The sequence below is a fragment of the Oncorhynchus masou genome, chromosome 29 (assembly GCF_036934945.1).
Source record: "Oncorhynchus masou masou isolate Uvic2021 chromosome 29, UVic_Omas_1.1, whole genome shotgun sequence".
Taxonomy (NCBI): Eukaryota; Metazoa; Chordata; class Actinopteri; order Salmoniformes; family Salmonidae; genus Oncorhynchus; species Oncorhynchus masou.
The window spans coordinates 85,798,960-85,816,032 of NC_088240.1; the positions used below are offsets into that span (position 1 = coordinate 85,798,960).

Genomic DNA, 17,073 nt, shown 5'->3' on the forward strand with positions numbered 1-17,073 from the left:
GGACGCAGGCTCTGTTTAGGATCCCTCCTGCACTGCAGCCTCAGTGGCCAGAGTCTGTTTACCAACAAGCAGCTGAATTAGGAAACCAAAGTGCTCTTTGTTCCCCCTCAACTGGTGCCTGTCAGGAGGCTGGAGCGCCCCAGAATGTCAAGCAGCTCAGGGCAGCACAGCTGCACAGTCCGTCCCACATCCTCACAGTCCGTCCCTCCTCCTCCCGCCTTGGCAGCCGTTTAACGGGTGAAGTTTCCCCTAGGTACAGATCTAGGATCAGTGTCCCCACCCCTAATCCTAGGCTTAACAGTTAAAACTGACCGAAGATCAGCATCGAGGGGCAACTTCACCCTACACCTTGGCAGTCAAAGAGTAATAGAGGGATCAGGGAGATCAGTGCAAATTAAACATTTGATTATAATGTCAATAGTCATGGTATACACTTTTTATTTATTTAACACGTGGTTTTGTTGACAACAGAGAGTCTTGATAGTGTCGGAACAGGCTTTATAGTAGTAGTTGTGACATACTGTTTTGAGGATGTGAAAGAGGCCTACTGTTGCATTATGGGTAAGTTGTTGTCGTCGTCTGCATTAGTAATACATGTGTTTATCAGAGGTCTGGCATTGGCTCAGGGGACTTGGGAGGTGAAAAGGGAAGGGCTAGCAGGGGGACATTTACAGGTGTTTGGCTCCAATGACATTACCTGCTACTGTGTGGCAATGGATGCATTCCATTCCAAATAGCACTCTATTCCCTTTATAGTGCACTACTTTTAACCAGGGCTCTGGTCAAAAGTAGTGCACTATATAGGGAATAGGGTGCCATTAGGGACACCACATTGCCTTCTGTTGTACTACTTTGTACTCATTTCCTGTATCTGTAAATATCGTTTAGATTCCCCTTGTATTTGTGGTTTGTAATTTTGAAATGTAAGAAAGTTCTCCTTTTGCACTTCAGCTTGAAATAAGGGAACTATTGGTAAGAGGAACACAAAGGGTAGTGGAACACAAGGCTCTATATGGATGGAACACGGACGTTTCACAATATGGAGGATATTACCAAGATGAATGGAGTCAGTATTCACCCATGTAGGATATTACCAAAATGAATGGAGTCAGTATTCACCCATGTAGGATATTACCAAGATGAATGGAGTCGGTATTCACCCATGTAGGATATTACCAAGATGAATGTAGTCAGTATTCACCCATGTAGGATATTACCAAGATGAATGTAGTCGGTATTCACCCATGTAGGATATTACCAAGATGAATGGAGTCAGTATTCACCCATGTAGGATATTACCAAGATGAATGGAGTCAGTATTCACCCATGTAGGATATTACATTTACATTACATTTAAGTCAGTATTCACCCTTATCCAGAGCGACTTACAAGATGAATGAATTCACCTTATGACATCCATTGTAGATAACTAACATATAGACACAATATAGACAACTAACACTATAGTATTCACAATGCAGATATTAAAGATGTCCAATGTAGTCAGTATTCACCCATGTCCACAGTGCCAGCCATTACCAAGATGAACCGTCAGTAACCAACACTATAGACACAATGCAGATAACTAACACTATGGACACAATGCAGATAACCAAGATGAATAGTCAGTATTCACCATGCAGGATATTAAAGATGAATGGAGTCAGTATTCAATGTAGGATATTACCAAGATGAAAGTCAGTATTCACCCATGTAGGATATTACCAAGATAATGGAGTCAGTACACCCATGTAGGATATTACAAGACAATGTAGTAGTATTCACCCATGTAGGATAACTAACATGAATGGACACAATGTAGATAATAACATTTACATTACATTTAAGTCATTTGGACACAATGTCTTAACCAACACCATGGACACAATGCAGATAACTAACACTATGGACACAATGTAGATAATAACACTATAGACACAATATAGATAACTAACACTGTGGACACAATGCAGATAACTAACACTGTGGACACAATGTAGCCATCTGTTCCACTGGATGTCACAGTGCCAGCCACCACAACGTGTCCGGACAAGAGCGTAACCAACAAATGACACAAATGCATGATAAATAACCATGGTGCATATTTACATTTACATTTAAGTCATTTATGCAGACAACCAACTATCCAGACACAATGCAGACAACCAACAGTGGTGGACACAATGCAGATAACTATTCCTTGAAGAGGTGGGGTTACCAAGATGAAACACTATGGACACAATGTAGATAATTACTTAGACCAATGTAGATAACTAAGATTATGGTTACCAAGATGAATAGTCAGTATTCACACCATGTAGGATATTACCAAGATGAATGTAGATCAGTATTCACCAATGTAGGATATTACCAAGATGAATGTAGTCAGTATTCACAATGTAGGATATTACCAAGATGAATGTAGTCAGTATTCACAATGTAGATAACTAACATTATGGACAGTATTCAATGTAGGATATTACCAAGATGAATGTAGTCAGTATTCACCCATGTAGGATATTACCAAGATGAACAAGTCAGTATTCACCCATGTAGGATATTACCAAGATGAACTAGTCAGTATTCACCCATGTAGGATATTACCAAGATGAATGGAGTCAAGTATTCACCCATGGAGGATATTACCAAGATGAATGGAGTCAGTATTCACCCATGTAGGATATTACCAAGATGAATGTAGTCAGTAACACTGTGGACACAATGTAGATAACTAACATGTGGACACAACCAAGATAATGTTCCACTGGATGTCAGAAGGTACCCACCAAGAGGAATGGAGTCCGGATTCAAGAGGATATTACCAAGATAAATGTAGTCAGTATTCACCCATGTAGGATATATTACCAAGATGAATGTAGTCGGTATTCACCCATGTAGGATATTACCAAGATGAATGGAGTCAGTATTCACCCATGTAGGATATTACCAAGATGAGTGTAGTCGGTATTCACCCATGTAGGATATTACCAAGATGAATGGAGTCAGTATTCACCCATGTAGGATATTACCAAGATGAATGGAGTCAGTATTCACCCATGTAGGATATTACCAAGATGAATGGAGTCAGTATTCACCCATGGAGGATATTACCAAGATGAATGGAGTCGGTATTCACCCATGTAGAATATTACCAAGATGAATGGAGTCAGTATTCACCCATGTAGGATATATTACCAAGATGAATGTAGTCTATTCACCCATGTAGGATATTACCAAGATGAATGTAGTCAATATTCACCCATGGAGGATATTAAAGATGAATGTAGTCGGTATTCACCCATGGAGGATATTACCAAGATGAATGGAGTCAGTATTCACCCATGCAAGATGTTTTGACTGTAGTTTAAGTGTGAATCCCAGTGCTGTTTCAGTCTGTTAGTGTTTGTTGATATTATGTCCCTGGTGTACAGTACAGGACCATGTCCATCTGAGGATCTGGGTGATGGGAGCATGGCCAGACATGATGTGCCCCCCAGATCTACAGTATGTTCAGATATCAACTTGTGGTTGTCACCTTTCCTGTGTGCCCTGTTTAAGCAGGACGATTCCCAGGTCTACAGTATGTTCAGAAGAAGGCTATTATCAGCTGATCAGATGTTTTGGTCTCCACAGCATCTCAGACACGTTGTGTTATCGAATTGAATTGGATGATGCAGATGTTCTAACTTGATGTGTTTATCTTTGTCATCCTTAGTCAACTCGGGGCTCATCTGTAAAAAGAGACTTTGGTCTCAGTATGACTCCCTGATTTTAAAATAAAAGGTGAACTAAATCAATCAATACAAACAGCAGCTGCAGTTAGAGTACCTCAGAAAGGCCCTGTCGCCACTGGAGCAGCTACACTGTTTCTCACCTTGTGTTGTTGGAAGACCAAAGCCATAGTAGTATGAAGATCGGGACACACGTGAAGTTTCATGATAATCCTTGATGGATTATGGACACGTGGTTTTGTTTAGGGAATTTTTGTTTGACATTTTTGGCAATGTGAAACCAACCAGATCAGATAAACAACAAACACAATGTAACAAAATAAATCTAACTCTGATTGGATCTGTAGCTGAAAACTGTGAAAACGCCATAATTCCATTACTAGCCATGGTACGACTCCAAAGCTTTTTACTGGAATGAGGTTGTGTAGAAAGCTTTGTCTTTTGTCATATCATCGCTAAGTTGATGAGGCCATGTGTCTCAACCTGAACACACAGGAATACGTGTTGTAAGTCCCAGGCTTCCTACTGTTGTGGCCCAGTCCAGAGGCTGTAAGACTTTGTTTTGATTGCAGCTTTGCCGTGAAAAGAGCAACACCTTCATCACTTCCTTTAAGTCAGTTAACGCCCAAAGAACACAGAAAAGGACATTGGTTTTATCGAGGGTTTCGTCATAGCGAGGTGAAGACTTTAATGCTGGGAATTGAGACACAGACAATGGTAAAAGCCCTTTATGTTTTGTCTTGGCAAAGTAGAGTCATTTGTTCTAGAGATTTTTAAAACCAGCATGATGAAATCCCATTGAGGTCGACATAAAGCTTCCAGCAACCTGATGAATGAGACAACTAATGTGGCTGAGTGGGTGTAGAGATAATTTCTGAATACAGTAAGACTGAAAACGCAGAGACGTTGTGTTAAGTTATAAAGGAGCTACTCCCTCTGTAAGTACTCTGTAATTGCATCATAATGTGAGTCAGCCCGTCTCTAGGATCATTAGTCTGACTAGTCAGCTGTGGATTTGTGGAAGGCTGTCCGCCTCATTACTGGACTACAAGACAAGATACTGAACAGCTTGATTGTCGCTAAGGCAAATGCAGCCTAAGTGCCAGTCTGTTGGTGCTATTATTATGCCAGCTCCTTGCTGTCATTGTCAAGCCAAACATGACAATGAGTGACAAGGAGTTTTCATCATACAGTGGTTCCTCATTATGCATTTGGGTGGTTTTGTATGACCAAGTGGTTCCGATGACAAATGTTGATGCGCGCCAGCCTTGCCTTGTGGCATTCTTCAACGGAGAAGGCTGACAAAACATTACGGTCCAACCAGATGTTGTTATGACGTCATAATGAGGCAGGCTAAAAATGTCGCTGGACCAGACAGGACTTACTTGCTACTCAATGTAATAAAGTAATGACTTTTCAAATAAGTTACCTTACACGTTATGTTGGCTGACAATTTGTTAGCTACGCTGTCCTTACGAACCACATAGCATATCATTACATCGATATGTTCGCTAGCTACATAACATTAGTAGTTATACATCAAACTTGCCAGTATATTAACTATAGGCTAACTAACTACTGGAGTGATGCTTAGAATTCCATTTAAAAAAGTATCCCTTTCTATTTTACCACTACAATCTGTTCAGACGAAACTGGAAAAAAATAACTTGTGTAGAAAGTAAACATCCGCACCTCGATGGTGTCAACTGTGCTTATGTCTGCGTAAAATAAAAACTTCTGACTATTTCTGGTCTAGCGATCGATGACAAACGAGCTCGCTGCCCAGACTTACATAATTACAAAGAGGAGATTCTCCGGATTTAAAATGGTGCCCATGTAACAGTTGTGATTCCGTCCCTCTCCTCGCCCCTACCTGGGCTCGAACCTGGGACCCTCTGCACACATAGACAACAGCCCGCTCAAAGCATCGTTACCCATCGCTCCACAAAAGCTGCCGACCTTGCAGAGCAACTACTTCCAGGTCTCAGAGTGAGTGACGTCACCAATTGAAACACTATTAGCGCGCACCCTGCTATCTATCTATCTGACTTGGTGTACAGAGAGAACACTGTAAGAACGGCCCATGTTCTGAATTGTGTTGCTGTACATTTCAAAAGGACTAAACAAATAGTTATACTGAATACGTCTGTCCTGGCTCGCTCATTGTCTTAATCCAAATTACAGATGACCTCTTATCTGCTTGTCGTCCCCTTATGCCATAGTTTGTACATCTCAATTGTCAGTAGAAACCACATTTGTTTAAACAAGTCAGCCATATCAACTATGTTTTTTTAAAGGGCAGTAAATGAGGCTGAATGAACTGTTTCGCTGCCAGACAAGGATCCCCTGATAACCAGGTGTAGCAGTGGTAAGGATTCACTCCATGGTGTTGAAAAGAAAGCTCTGCTGTTGGGACAGCTTTATGGAGGCCCTAACAGTTTGTGGGCACCGTTTGTCACCGTTATAGTGCAATTCATGTATTGTTTAGTGTTGTGTACTGGCTTTGCTGGCATGCATCCCACTTTTGTTTTGCCCCACCAAGATGTACATGCTGAAATCATCACTGCTGCTTTGTAAGAGTTAGCCTAAGCCTATCTATTGTATTCAAATGAAAATGTTCACATTATTCAAACACTCAGAATTCGCAGCTTCAACTTCAGTAGCCTACCTCTCCTGTCGTAGTCGGACGTGGGAGTTCAAGTGGGCCTAGTATGTGTGGTGTCATTGAAATAGAGTAGGCTGGCTCCATGGGCGGAAGAATCACGTGCCAATTAACTTAACAGTGGCGGTGCGTGGGTAAAATTACCTGGGAAGCCAAGTGAAGCCATATTACAACCTACACTGTGTGTTGTGATAATTGCGTTGTTTGCTGTTCATTTATATGCCTTGTGACTGTGATATAGGCCGATATAAGACAGTGGCAGAATAAGACAGTGGCAGAATAAATTCAACCACACCTTTGTTTTAATCACAAAACCGGATAGCAACCTCTGTCCAGTGAAGTCCACGAGGCATGTTTATTTATTTAACCTTTTAGTAAGACAGTTACATGACCTACAGCTTGCTTAAGCAAGTGAATGTTTCTGACATTTCCGGACCACTAAACAACTATTGATTTAGAACCAGACAGTTACCGCAAATCACAAAGAAAACAGGAGCTGCCTCTATTTCTGCACTCGTCAACTTCAACATTTCAACATCATCTAATCACCTCTGCTTAGTCTAAAACAGTGACAACTAAAAGATAACAAAAAACAATTTAGTCCAATCAACATCACCTAAATATGATGTGGCTGTTCATACTTCTGATTTATGTTCGTGCAAGTAGAAACACCTGTTTACTCACCCAACATGGAGAGAAAGGCCAATGCCATCCTCCTCCCTCATGTTGACGAAACGGTCTCCCACTCTGTCATACAGTACACGCTTGTATTTGGTTGTTGTTCTAGGCTACCTAAATAAAATGCTTGCTCGCTAGCCTAACTTCCATTCATGGGTAACGTTAATTAGTTAACATTAGCCTTCTACATCTAGCTACATATTGAACTTCCATCCTCTCAGGCCAGGGGCACAACAATGTATGAATTAATGGTTGGATCAGAATCACCGCTACAATCACTGGCCAGTACAGAGAATTAAGTCCAAATCCCTATCTCCATCCATGGCTAATTTAGGAAAGGGACGATTGTATCTATCTAGCTAGCCACCAGAGAACAACAACGAGATGCAACAATTCAAGTCGTTTATGTTAAAGACTTATGCTCTCAAAGCCATTTGATAGGACCAATTAATTATGATCTCCCTCGGTTTAGCTGAACACTGATTGGCTAATTTGTATACTTTTTTTGTCAAGGATGACCAAATGCTCGCTGGCTTCCCTTTCATTCAATGCTACTGGCGGCAAGAATGTCACACTCGTTTGGACTAGACATAGAGAGACAGAGGGTTGCTGTTTTCTCGCTGCTTTTCCTGTGAGATACATTCATTCAGCCTCTTGCGAATTGAAGGAAAATTATGAAACACAAAGAGACGAGGAAAAACTAAATGTTGATATTTTTTTTTGGGGGGGGGGGGCGGGTTTCCCTTGTCGTTCGTGAATAGACTTCACTCTAACTTAAATATGAAATAATAATGAACTTTAAATATTGTAATGAAACACCAGGGAGCAGGTCTCGAACCCTCGACCTTCGAGCCCGAGGTCCAGCGCGCTATCGACTGTGCCGCAAAAGCATACTCGTGCGGCAGAGTCGATTTCCGTGCTTATAAACCCAGGGTCGGTACACTACTCCTTCCTTTCAAAGAATGCGTCTGGCTTGCGACTCTACGTCTTACTGGAACGCGCTCACCAGCCAAGCACACGCACGGTCGTGGGTGCGAGGTCCACTTCTGACACCAATGTAATGAAACAGCAGGGAGCAGGTCTCGAACTCTTGACCTTCGAGCCCCGGCGCGCTATCGACTGTGCTGCAAAAGTATGCTCGTGGGGCAGTGTCGATTTCCGCGCTTATAAACCCAGGGTCGTTACAATATGATTAGACTAGTTTACTACAGTGTCTGTAAATAAATATTTTTAATGGAAAGAAATGGAGGGCGCTCAACCAACCTGGGTCGAGCTGCAATTTAAAAAATCGAATCATCATGAAAAGGTCAATCACACCGACAGTGTCATTGTGCCAAATGTTACGCAGCATCATCTGGATATGTGTGCAACAAAAATTCAACATTCACCTTTCTGCTACTATTTCTGTCAAGCCGTCTACGCATACAGTTTGACTCATAAGTTTGAATAGGCTATTGCCTAGAAATACATATTGGTCACCCATAGTCTATTTCTCAGTTTCAAACTCCCAAAGGGTAGCCTATAAAAATAACTCAAGAGAAAGGGTAAGTCTCTCCAACACTGCTGACTTCAAACTACATCTACCATATTGGCTGATATAGCCCAGTATTAAATATAGATAGCCTAATACAATGGACCACGTGAGAATCTCTGGTAATTATACCTATTTCTTAAGTAATTTGCGCATTTGATATTGTCTATAGGGCGCAAAATTGCTGCGACCATGGGTGGCAAGAGAGCTATGTCATATACGCCTAAAATAACTTAGCGGGACTGCGGTTGGGTTTGGGACCAGTTCTTGCGGTAACGAGTGGGAGTCGCACAGAACACCTGCGGGCTTGGTGCATTATGAAAATCTGCGCGTGGGAGTCGCACAGAACACCTGCGGGCGCGGTGCAGTATGAAAATCTGCGCGTGGGAGCAGGATGAAGAAATCAATCCAGTGCAGACCTCTACTGTGGATAACTGACAATGATGGGATTATTTCAAGGTAATTCTATTTTCATGTCACTGAGACAGACAGATGGTCAGGCTATGAGGTGGCTTTTGAAATTAATAAAGGACACCTGTTTATGGAAAGCCATTATGGCTAAACTTGGATCACAGATGAAGACTTGAGGGCATATTATATTTGTACTGAGACTTTTACTTGTGCCTTACTGTGCAGAGCAGGTACACATCGGTCAAGTACCTTGTAATGACTGTCATACTGAAGCTTTAGTCAGCTTTCCAGTGAACAGATCTAACACTTCCCAATACAAAAGTCATTCAGAAACACTTCTTCTTCAGAAAAATAAACCCATTATCACCTCGTCAGATATTTTGGGTTCCACAACAACTCATCGAACTGTTCAAACATTTTGTACACCAACTGTGTTCCCACACACGTCAGTCATTCTGAGAAGTAGAAGGCTGAGTACATGCAGTGCTAGATAGTTGGAGGATGCTGTTGGGTCGAGCCCTTACCGACATCCCCATCTGCTTCACAAATAGCTCCAGTAACTAAAGAGGAAGAGGCCTACTATGAGGAGGCTGAGTTTGAGCGTCGTGTGGAGGAAATGTGTTTCGGTTATAGTGACTTGACATTTCCTGGTTGCTTGACAGAGGAGAGAGAGACGGAGCGAGTAAGCGACAGACAGACAGACAGACAGACACTAGTGCTGATTAGGAGAACGGGCTGGAGACAGACAGACTCTAGTGCTGATTAGGAGCGATGTGCTACTTACTACTCTGAAGAGCTGAAGCACCCTGTGGGCCTGGTCTGGACCTACTGTTCTGACTCTGGACTCCCTGATAACCTAGGACCCAGGAGGGCCCACTGAGACTGGGTTCCTCTGAACCCCTTCTCCCTGCCCTCCCAGACACATGCAATGAGACATGGACTGGCCCACACATGACAGTCAACTGGTAGGCTAATATTATAATTTCATTCTAGATTGATTACAGAAAACGTGAAGATATAAGATGTTCATCCACTCACATTGATGCACTGCATCTTACTGTATGTTGGATTTCACATCTATTGCGTTGCCTCTGCTGATTTCAAAAGACGTTTGCTGAAGTTACACATTTGCCAGTAGTAGTGATCTTTAAACGGGGGGTTTCTGAAGTATGTTTTGGATTGTGCCTTGCAGCCATATTGGTGCTGCTGCCAGCTGTTGACAATGTAACTAACTTCCTCTATAGGGGCCTGTGGGCGTCTTTCAGGCTGCAAGCATCAACGAGGCATGGTTCATTACTAAACTAGCAGCAGTAGAAGTAGGCGTCTCATAGGGAAGTGCCTGACTAATTGTCAGGTCATGTGGTGTCACCTGATGTTGTTTGGGTGTAATGAGTCAGGTTGGCCCTTGTGGGAACTGCAGTCCCTCACTCCACACACCGACTGATGTGTGGAAGAAAATAACACTCCTCGTTCTCACGTGAAGAAGGCTTTGCGTCTCTCAAACGTCAGGCTCTGTGTGAAGTCAGGGAAGGTCTTCACTTTAACACCATGCTGTTTCTTTTCTCCCTAGTAGAAAGCTGAGCTGATGTAGCATGTCTCTGTGTGACTGTAATGGCGCTAGCAAACTAGGTTTAAAGTGTCTCTGTCACAGTGCACCATCACTAGATGTTCTTAGATGATTTGAACGTGAGACGTCAGTTGCACATCAATGAATGTTACCACTGACCTCTATCTCTACGACTGATAACATATGTTCCTAAGATAAATAGATTGATATGTTGATAGGGTGAGGGAGGCTTATACTGAGCCACACTGCAATAGTAGATAGTACTCAGTCTGTGATGCTCTAGTTGTTTAGTGACATCATTAGTAGATAGTACTCAGTCTCTCTGTGGTGCTCTAGTTGTTTAGTGACATTAGTAGTCGATAGTACTCCGTCTCTCTGTGATGCTAGTGTTGTTTAGTGACATCAATAGTAGATAGTACTCAGTCTCTCTGTGGTGCTCTAGTTGTTTAGTGACATCAATAGTAGATAGTACTCAGTCTCTGTGGTGCTCTAGTTGTTTAGTGACATCAATAGTAGATAGTACTCAGTCTCTCTGTGGTGCTCTAGTTGTTTAGTTAATAGTAGCCTGGGTTCCAGTCTGTTTCTGTGATGCTCTAGTTGTTTAGTGACATCAACTCCTTGGCTAGTTGTTTTGACAGATAGTACAGTCAATGGACATCATTAGTAGGAAAGAGCACAAACAGATCTGGGACCAGGCTAGATGTACACAGGCTATGTGAGAGATGACATCATTAGGAAACAGATCTGGGACCAATAGTAGATAGTACACAGTCTCTCTGTGAGGCTAGATGAGGCTATGTGAGAGATGGGAAACAGATCTGGGGCCAGGCTAGATGAGGCTATGTGAGAGATGGGAAACAGATCTGGGACCAGGCTAGATGAGGCTATGTAGAGTCTCTCTGTGGTGAGATGGGAAACTGTGGTGCTCTAGTTGTTTGTGACTTGATAGGAGGAGAGTAGCAGGATATGATGAGGCAGATAAGAGCTGCTCTAGGTGTTTAGTGACATATTGACAGAACCTACAGCAGAACTCTGTATAAATGCCCCTGTTTGTTATAGAACCTACAGTAGAATCTCTGTATACATGTCCCTGTGTAATAGAACCTACAGTAGAACTCTGGATACATGTCCCTGTGTTATAGAACCTACAGTTTAGAACTCTGTATACATGTCCCTGTTTAGTGACAATAGAACCTACAGTAGAACTCTGGATACATGTCCCTGTGTTATAGAACCTACAGTAGAACTCTGTATAAATGTCCCTGTGTTATAGAACCTACAGTAGAACTCTGTATATATGTCCCTGTGTTATAGAACCTACAGTAGAGCTCTGTATATATGTCCCTGTGTTATAGAACCTACAGTAGAACTCTGTTTATACATGTCCCTGTGTTATAGAACCTACAGTTTAGAACTCTGTATACATGTCCCTGTGTTATAGAACCTACAGTAGAACTCTGTATACATGTCCCTGTGTAATAGAACCTACAGTAGAACTCTGGATACATGTCCCTGTGTTATAGAACCTACAGTAGAACTCTGTATACATGTCCCTGTGTTATAGAACCTACAGTAGAACTCTGGATACATGTCCCTGTGTTATAGAACCTAGTAGTAGAACTCTGTTTATACATGTCCCTGTGTTATAGAACCTACAGTAGAACTCTGGATACATGTCCCTGTGTTATAGAACCTATAGTAGAACTCTGGATACATGTCCCTGTGTTATAGAACCTGACACAGTAGAACTCTGTATCCATGTCCCTGTGTTATAGAACCTACAGTAGAACTCTGGATACATGTCCCTGTGTTATAGAACCTACAGTAGAACTCTGTATACATGTCCCTGTGTTATAGTTTGAACCTACAGTAGAACTCTGTATACATGTCCCTGTGTTATAGAACCTACAGTAGAACTCTGTATACATGTCCCTGTGTGATAGAACCTACAGTAGAACTCTGTATACATGTCCCTGTGTTATAGAACCTACAGTAGAACTCTGTATACATGTCCCTGTGTAATAGAACCTACAGTAGAACTCTGTATACATGTCCCTGTGAATAGAACCTGGGAAACAGTAGAACTCTGGATACATGTCCCTGTGTTATAGAACCTACCAGTAGAACTCTGTATACATGTCCCTGTGTTATAGAACCTACAGTAGAACTCTGGATACATGTCCCTGTGTTATAGAACCTACAGTAGAACTCTGTATACATGTCCTGTGTTGTGTTATAGAACCTACAGTAGAACTCTGTATACATGTCCCTGTGTTATAGAACCTATAGTAGAACTCTGGATACATGTCCCTGTGTTATAGAACCTACAGTAGAACTCTGTATCCATGTCCCTGTGTTATAGAACCTACAGTAGAACTCTGGATACATGTCCCTGTGTTATAGAACCTACAGTAGAACTCTGTATACATGTCCCTGTGTTATAGAACCTACAGTAGAACTCTGTATACATGTCCCTGTGTTATAGAACCTACAGTAGAACTCTGTATACATGTCCCTGTGTTATAGAACCTACAGTAGAACTCTGTATACATGTCCCTGTGTGATAGAACCTACAGTAGAACTCTGTATACATGTCCCTGTGTTATAGAACCTACAGTAGAACTCTGTATACATGTCCCTGTGTTATAGAACCTACAGTAGAACTCTGTATCCATGTCCCTGTGTGATAGAACCTACAGTAGAACTCTGTATACATGTCCCTGTGTTATAGAACCTACAGTAGAACTCTGTATACATGTCCCTGTGTTATAGAACCTACAGTAGAACTCTGTATCCATGTCCCTGTGTGATAGAACCTACAGTAGAACTCTGTATCCATGTCCCTGTGTGATAGAACCTACAGTAGAACTCTGTATCCATGTCCCTGTGTGATAGTTCAAGGCCTGTCACCCTTCCCTTTCCATTTAAAGCACAGTATTTAATGGAGTCAATGATGGATACGTTGATTGATGATGAAAGGAAGTCACCATTCTTTGTGCATAAATCATGAACACGACTCAACCAATGTTTTCTATATTTGGCCTATAAAGAAATGCGTAGCTTGTTACTCGTGGTCGTGTTGTTCAGCCATAGACCTCTACTATTTTGAATAAAGGCTTGAATGCATTATCTCATAGGCTCCTGAATGCGCCATCACTTTCGTAAGGTTGCTGTAACTTCCTGTTGCAAAAACAAGAGACGTCAGCCCCCTCAGGTTGTTGTTTAGAGTTTGAGTGTAACACACTGCATAAGGACAACCTGTTAGCACGCTGATCAGAAAACATCAACCACAGGGTACAGTCCTTTAAACGGAATGTTAACATGTTGGTCCACGTGCACTGTGCTTTTTCCATGTTGTGTTTACTAGTTCTGCACGTGTGACTTCAGAATCAGGAAATGTTATTGCCATACAACAAATGTTGCCAGGGATTTCCCTTGGTGTTGTACCGAGAAGCATCAATCACATCAACCCAGATCAGACTTGTGCCAGTGTGACTGGAGACTCATCCTCTGTCTCTCTTCCCCTCCTCCCCTCCTGCAGAAAGATGAGGGCTGCCTGCAGCAGTGGCTGGAGGCTTTTGTGGTTTCCTTTCAGAAGCTTGTTGATGAGCAGTCACTGGAGACTCACAGGTGAGTTGACTGATTGGCTCAAATGGATTTCCTACGTCCCAAATTGCAATCTATTCCCTGTACTACTTTTGACCAGATCCTAGATCTGTAACAAGGGGAAACCTCAGGGCACTGGTCACAGGGTGTGTGACCAGCTGGCTGATACCTTGTCATCTTAAAGGCTTAAAAGTGGATCTGAGCAATGAGACAGTTGTAAAAGTACTTCATTTTAAATAGACTGCAGACTTGGAAAGTAAATTCACATGTCTGGGGGCTAAAACAAACGTCTCTTCCACACAGTCAGGAAACGCCTTCAGGGAAACACAGGCCCTGATTACACATCGCAGGACCACGTGCCAATTAGCCACACCCACCAATTAGCCACACCCACCAATTAGCCACACCCACCAATTAGCCACACCCACCAATTAGGCAACATAATGAGCCATGCTAAAACAACAGGACATGTTAGGAGATGATAGAAAGTGCAGGTTGAGCTGAAATAGAAAATAAATAACATTACTTCACAGTAATCTACACTTTCAAAATGTCAATAAAATATACATTTTGTCCATAGTGAAGGGCTCTCTTTCACAGATGGGATAACCTCATTGACATTTTGAAAGTAACATTGAAGGTCACATTGTTGAATGCACGTCACATTATAGGAGCGTTATCAGTGTGCAGGCAGGTTCTTTCTTTAATTCATCAATATGTTACCAAATCCCTGCTGAGGGAGGCATACTGTAGGCTACAGGTGGTTTGTGTCAGACTGAGTTGGATGAACTCTGACCTTATTACCAATCCAGAGGTGTAATTTTGACATGTTTATAGAGTACATACAGTGGGGCAAAAAAGTATTTAGTCAGCCACCAATTGTGCAAGTTCTCCCACTTAAAAAGATGAGAGGCCTGTAATTTTCATCATAGGTACACTTCAACGATGAGAGACAAAATGAGAAGAAAAAAAATCCAGAAAATCACATTGTATGATTTTTTGTGAATTTATTTGCAAATTATGGTGGAAAATAAGTATTTGGTCACCTACAAACAAGCAAGATTTCTGGCTATCACAGACCTGTAACTTCTTCTTTAAGAGGCTCCTCTGTCCTCCACTCGTTACCTGTATTAATGGCACCTGTTTGAACTTGTTATCAGTATAAAAGACACCTGTCCACAACCTCAAACAGTCACACTCCAAGCTCCACTATGACCAAGACCAAAGAGCTGTCAAAGGACACCAGAAACAAAATTGTAGACCTGCACCAGGCTGGGAAGACTGAATCTGCAATATGGAAAGCAGCTTGGTTTTGAAGAAATCAACTGTGGGAGCAATTATTAGGAAATAGAAGACATAGAAGACCACTGATAATCTCCCTCGATCTGGGGCTCCACGCAAGATCTCACCCCGTGGGGTTAAAATGATCACAAGAACGGTGAGCAAAAATCTCAGAACCACATGGGGGGACCTAGTGAATGACCTGCAGAGAGCTGGGACCAAAGTAACAAAGCCTACCATCAGCAAGGGCATTGAAGATGAAACAGTACATGGCTGGGTCTTTCTGGAGAGCATGACAATGATCCCAAACACACCGCCGTGTTTGGAGGACAAAGAATACTGAGTTGCATCCAAAGAACACCATACCTACTGTGAAGCATGGGGGTGGAAACATCATGCTTTGGGGCTGTTTTTCTGGAAAGGGACCAAGCATTTAAAGGAAAGAATGTGGGGCCATGTATCGTGAGATTTTGGAAAACCTCCTTCCATCAGCCTGGGTCTTTTCATGACAATGATCTCACCCCATAGAAAATCTTTCAAGGTCCTGGAGTGGCCTAGCCAGTCTCCAGATCTCAACCCATAGAAAATCTTTGTGTTGCCCAGCAACAGCCCCAAAACATCACTGCTCTAGAGGAGATCTGCATGGAGGAATGGGCCAAAATACCAGCAACAGTGTGTGAAAACCTTGTGAAGACTTACAGAAAACGTTTGACCACAAAGGGTATATAACAAAGGGTATATAACAAACTATTGAGATAAACTTTTGTTATTGACCAAATACTTATTTTCCACCATAATTTGCAAATAAATTCATAAAAAATCCTACAATGTGATTTTCTGGATTTTTTTCTCATTTTGTCTGTCATAGTTGAAGTGTACCTATGATGAAAATTACAGGCCTCTCATCTTTTTAAGTGGGAGAACTTGCACAATTGGTGGCTGACAAAATGCTTTTTTGCCCCACTGTAAGTAGTAAAACAGCACCATCCTCTCTCTCATCTCTTCTTCTTCCTCTCCTCTTCCCCACTCCGCTCTACCACCTATTCTCCCCTAACCACTCTCCTCTTTCCTCTTCCCTCTCCCCTTCCCTCTTCCCGCTCCCCTCCCTCTTTCCTCTCCTCTTCCCGCTCCCCTCCCTCTTTCCTCTCCTCTTCCCTCTCCCCTTCCCTCTTCCCGCTCCCCTCCCTCTTCCCGCTCCCCTTTCTCTTTCCTCTCCCCTCTCCTCCCTTTCTTCTCCCTCTCTCTCCCTCTTTCCCTCTCCCCTTCCTCTTCCCTCTCCTCCCTTTCCCTCTCTCTTCCCTCTTCCTCCTCCCCCTCTTCTCCCCTTCCCTTTTCCTACATTCTCAGGCTGGAGAACTATATTGCGGAGGTTCCCCTCGTACCCAGGGACATACTGGTGTTCCTCAGTGACCAGCTATCACACAGTGCCATTCACCTCTCTGGGGGCGACATTAACATCAGCACCCTGCTCCTCTCTGGGGGCGACAGTAACAACAGCACCCTGCTCCTCTCTGGGGGCGACAGTAACAACAGCACCCTGCTCCTCTCTGGGGGCGACAGTAACAACAGCACCCTGCTCCTCTCTGGGGGCAACAGTAACAACAGC

The 17,073-nt window shown here is 42.6% G+C and overlaps 1 protein-coding gene across 1 annotated transcript in view; it reads left to right on the forward strand.

The window, feature by feature from the left end:
• The window catches only part of LOC135519807 (neurobeachin-like protein 2), a 190,046-nt gene that overhangs the window by 12,971 nt on the left and 160,002 nt on the right, over nt 1-17,073 (forward strand). The window contains 2 exon segments of the mRNA XM_064945020.1: nt 14,122-14,210; nt 16,815-17,073. The exon segment at nt 16,815-17,073 is cut by the window's right edge and continues 263 nt beyond it. Of these exon segments, the coding sequence (XP_064801092.1) occupies nt 14,122-14,210; nt 16,815-17,073 (348 nt within the window).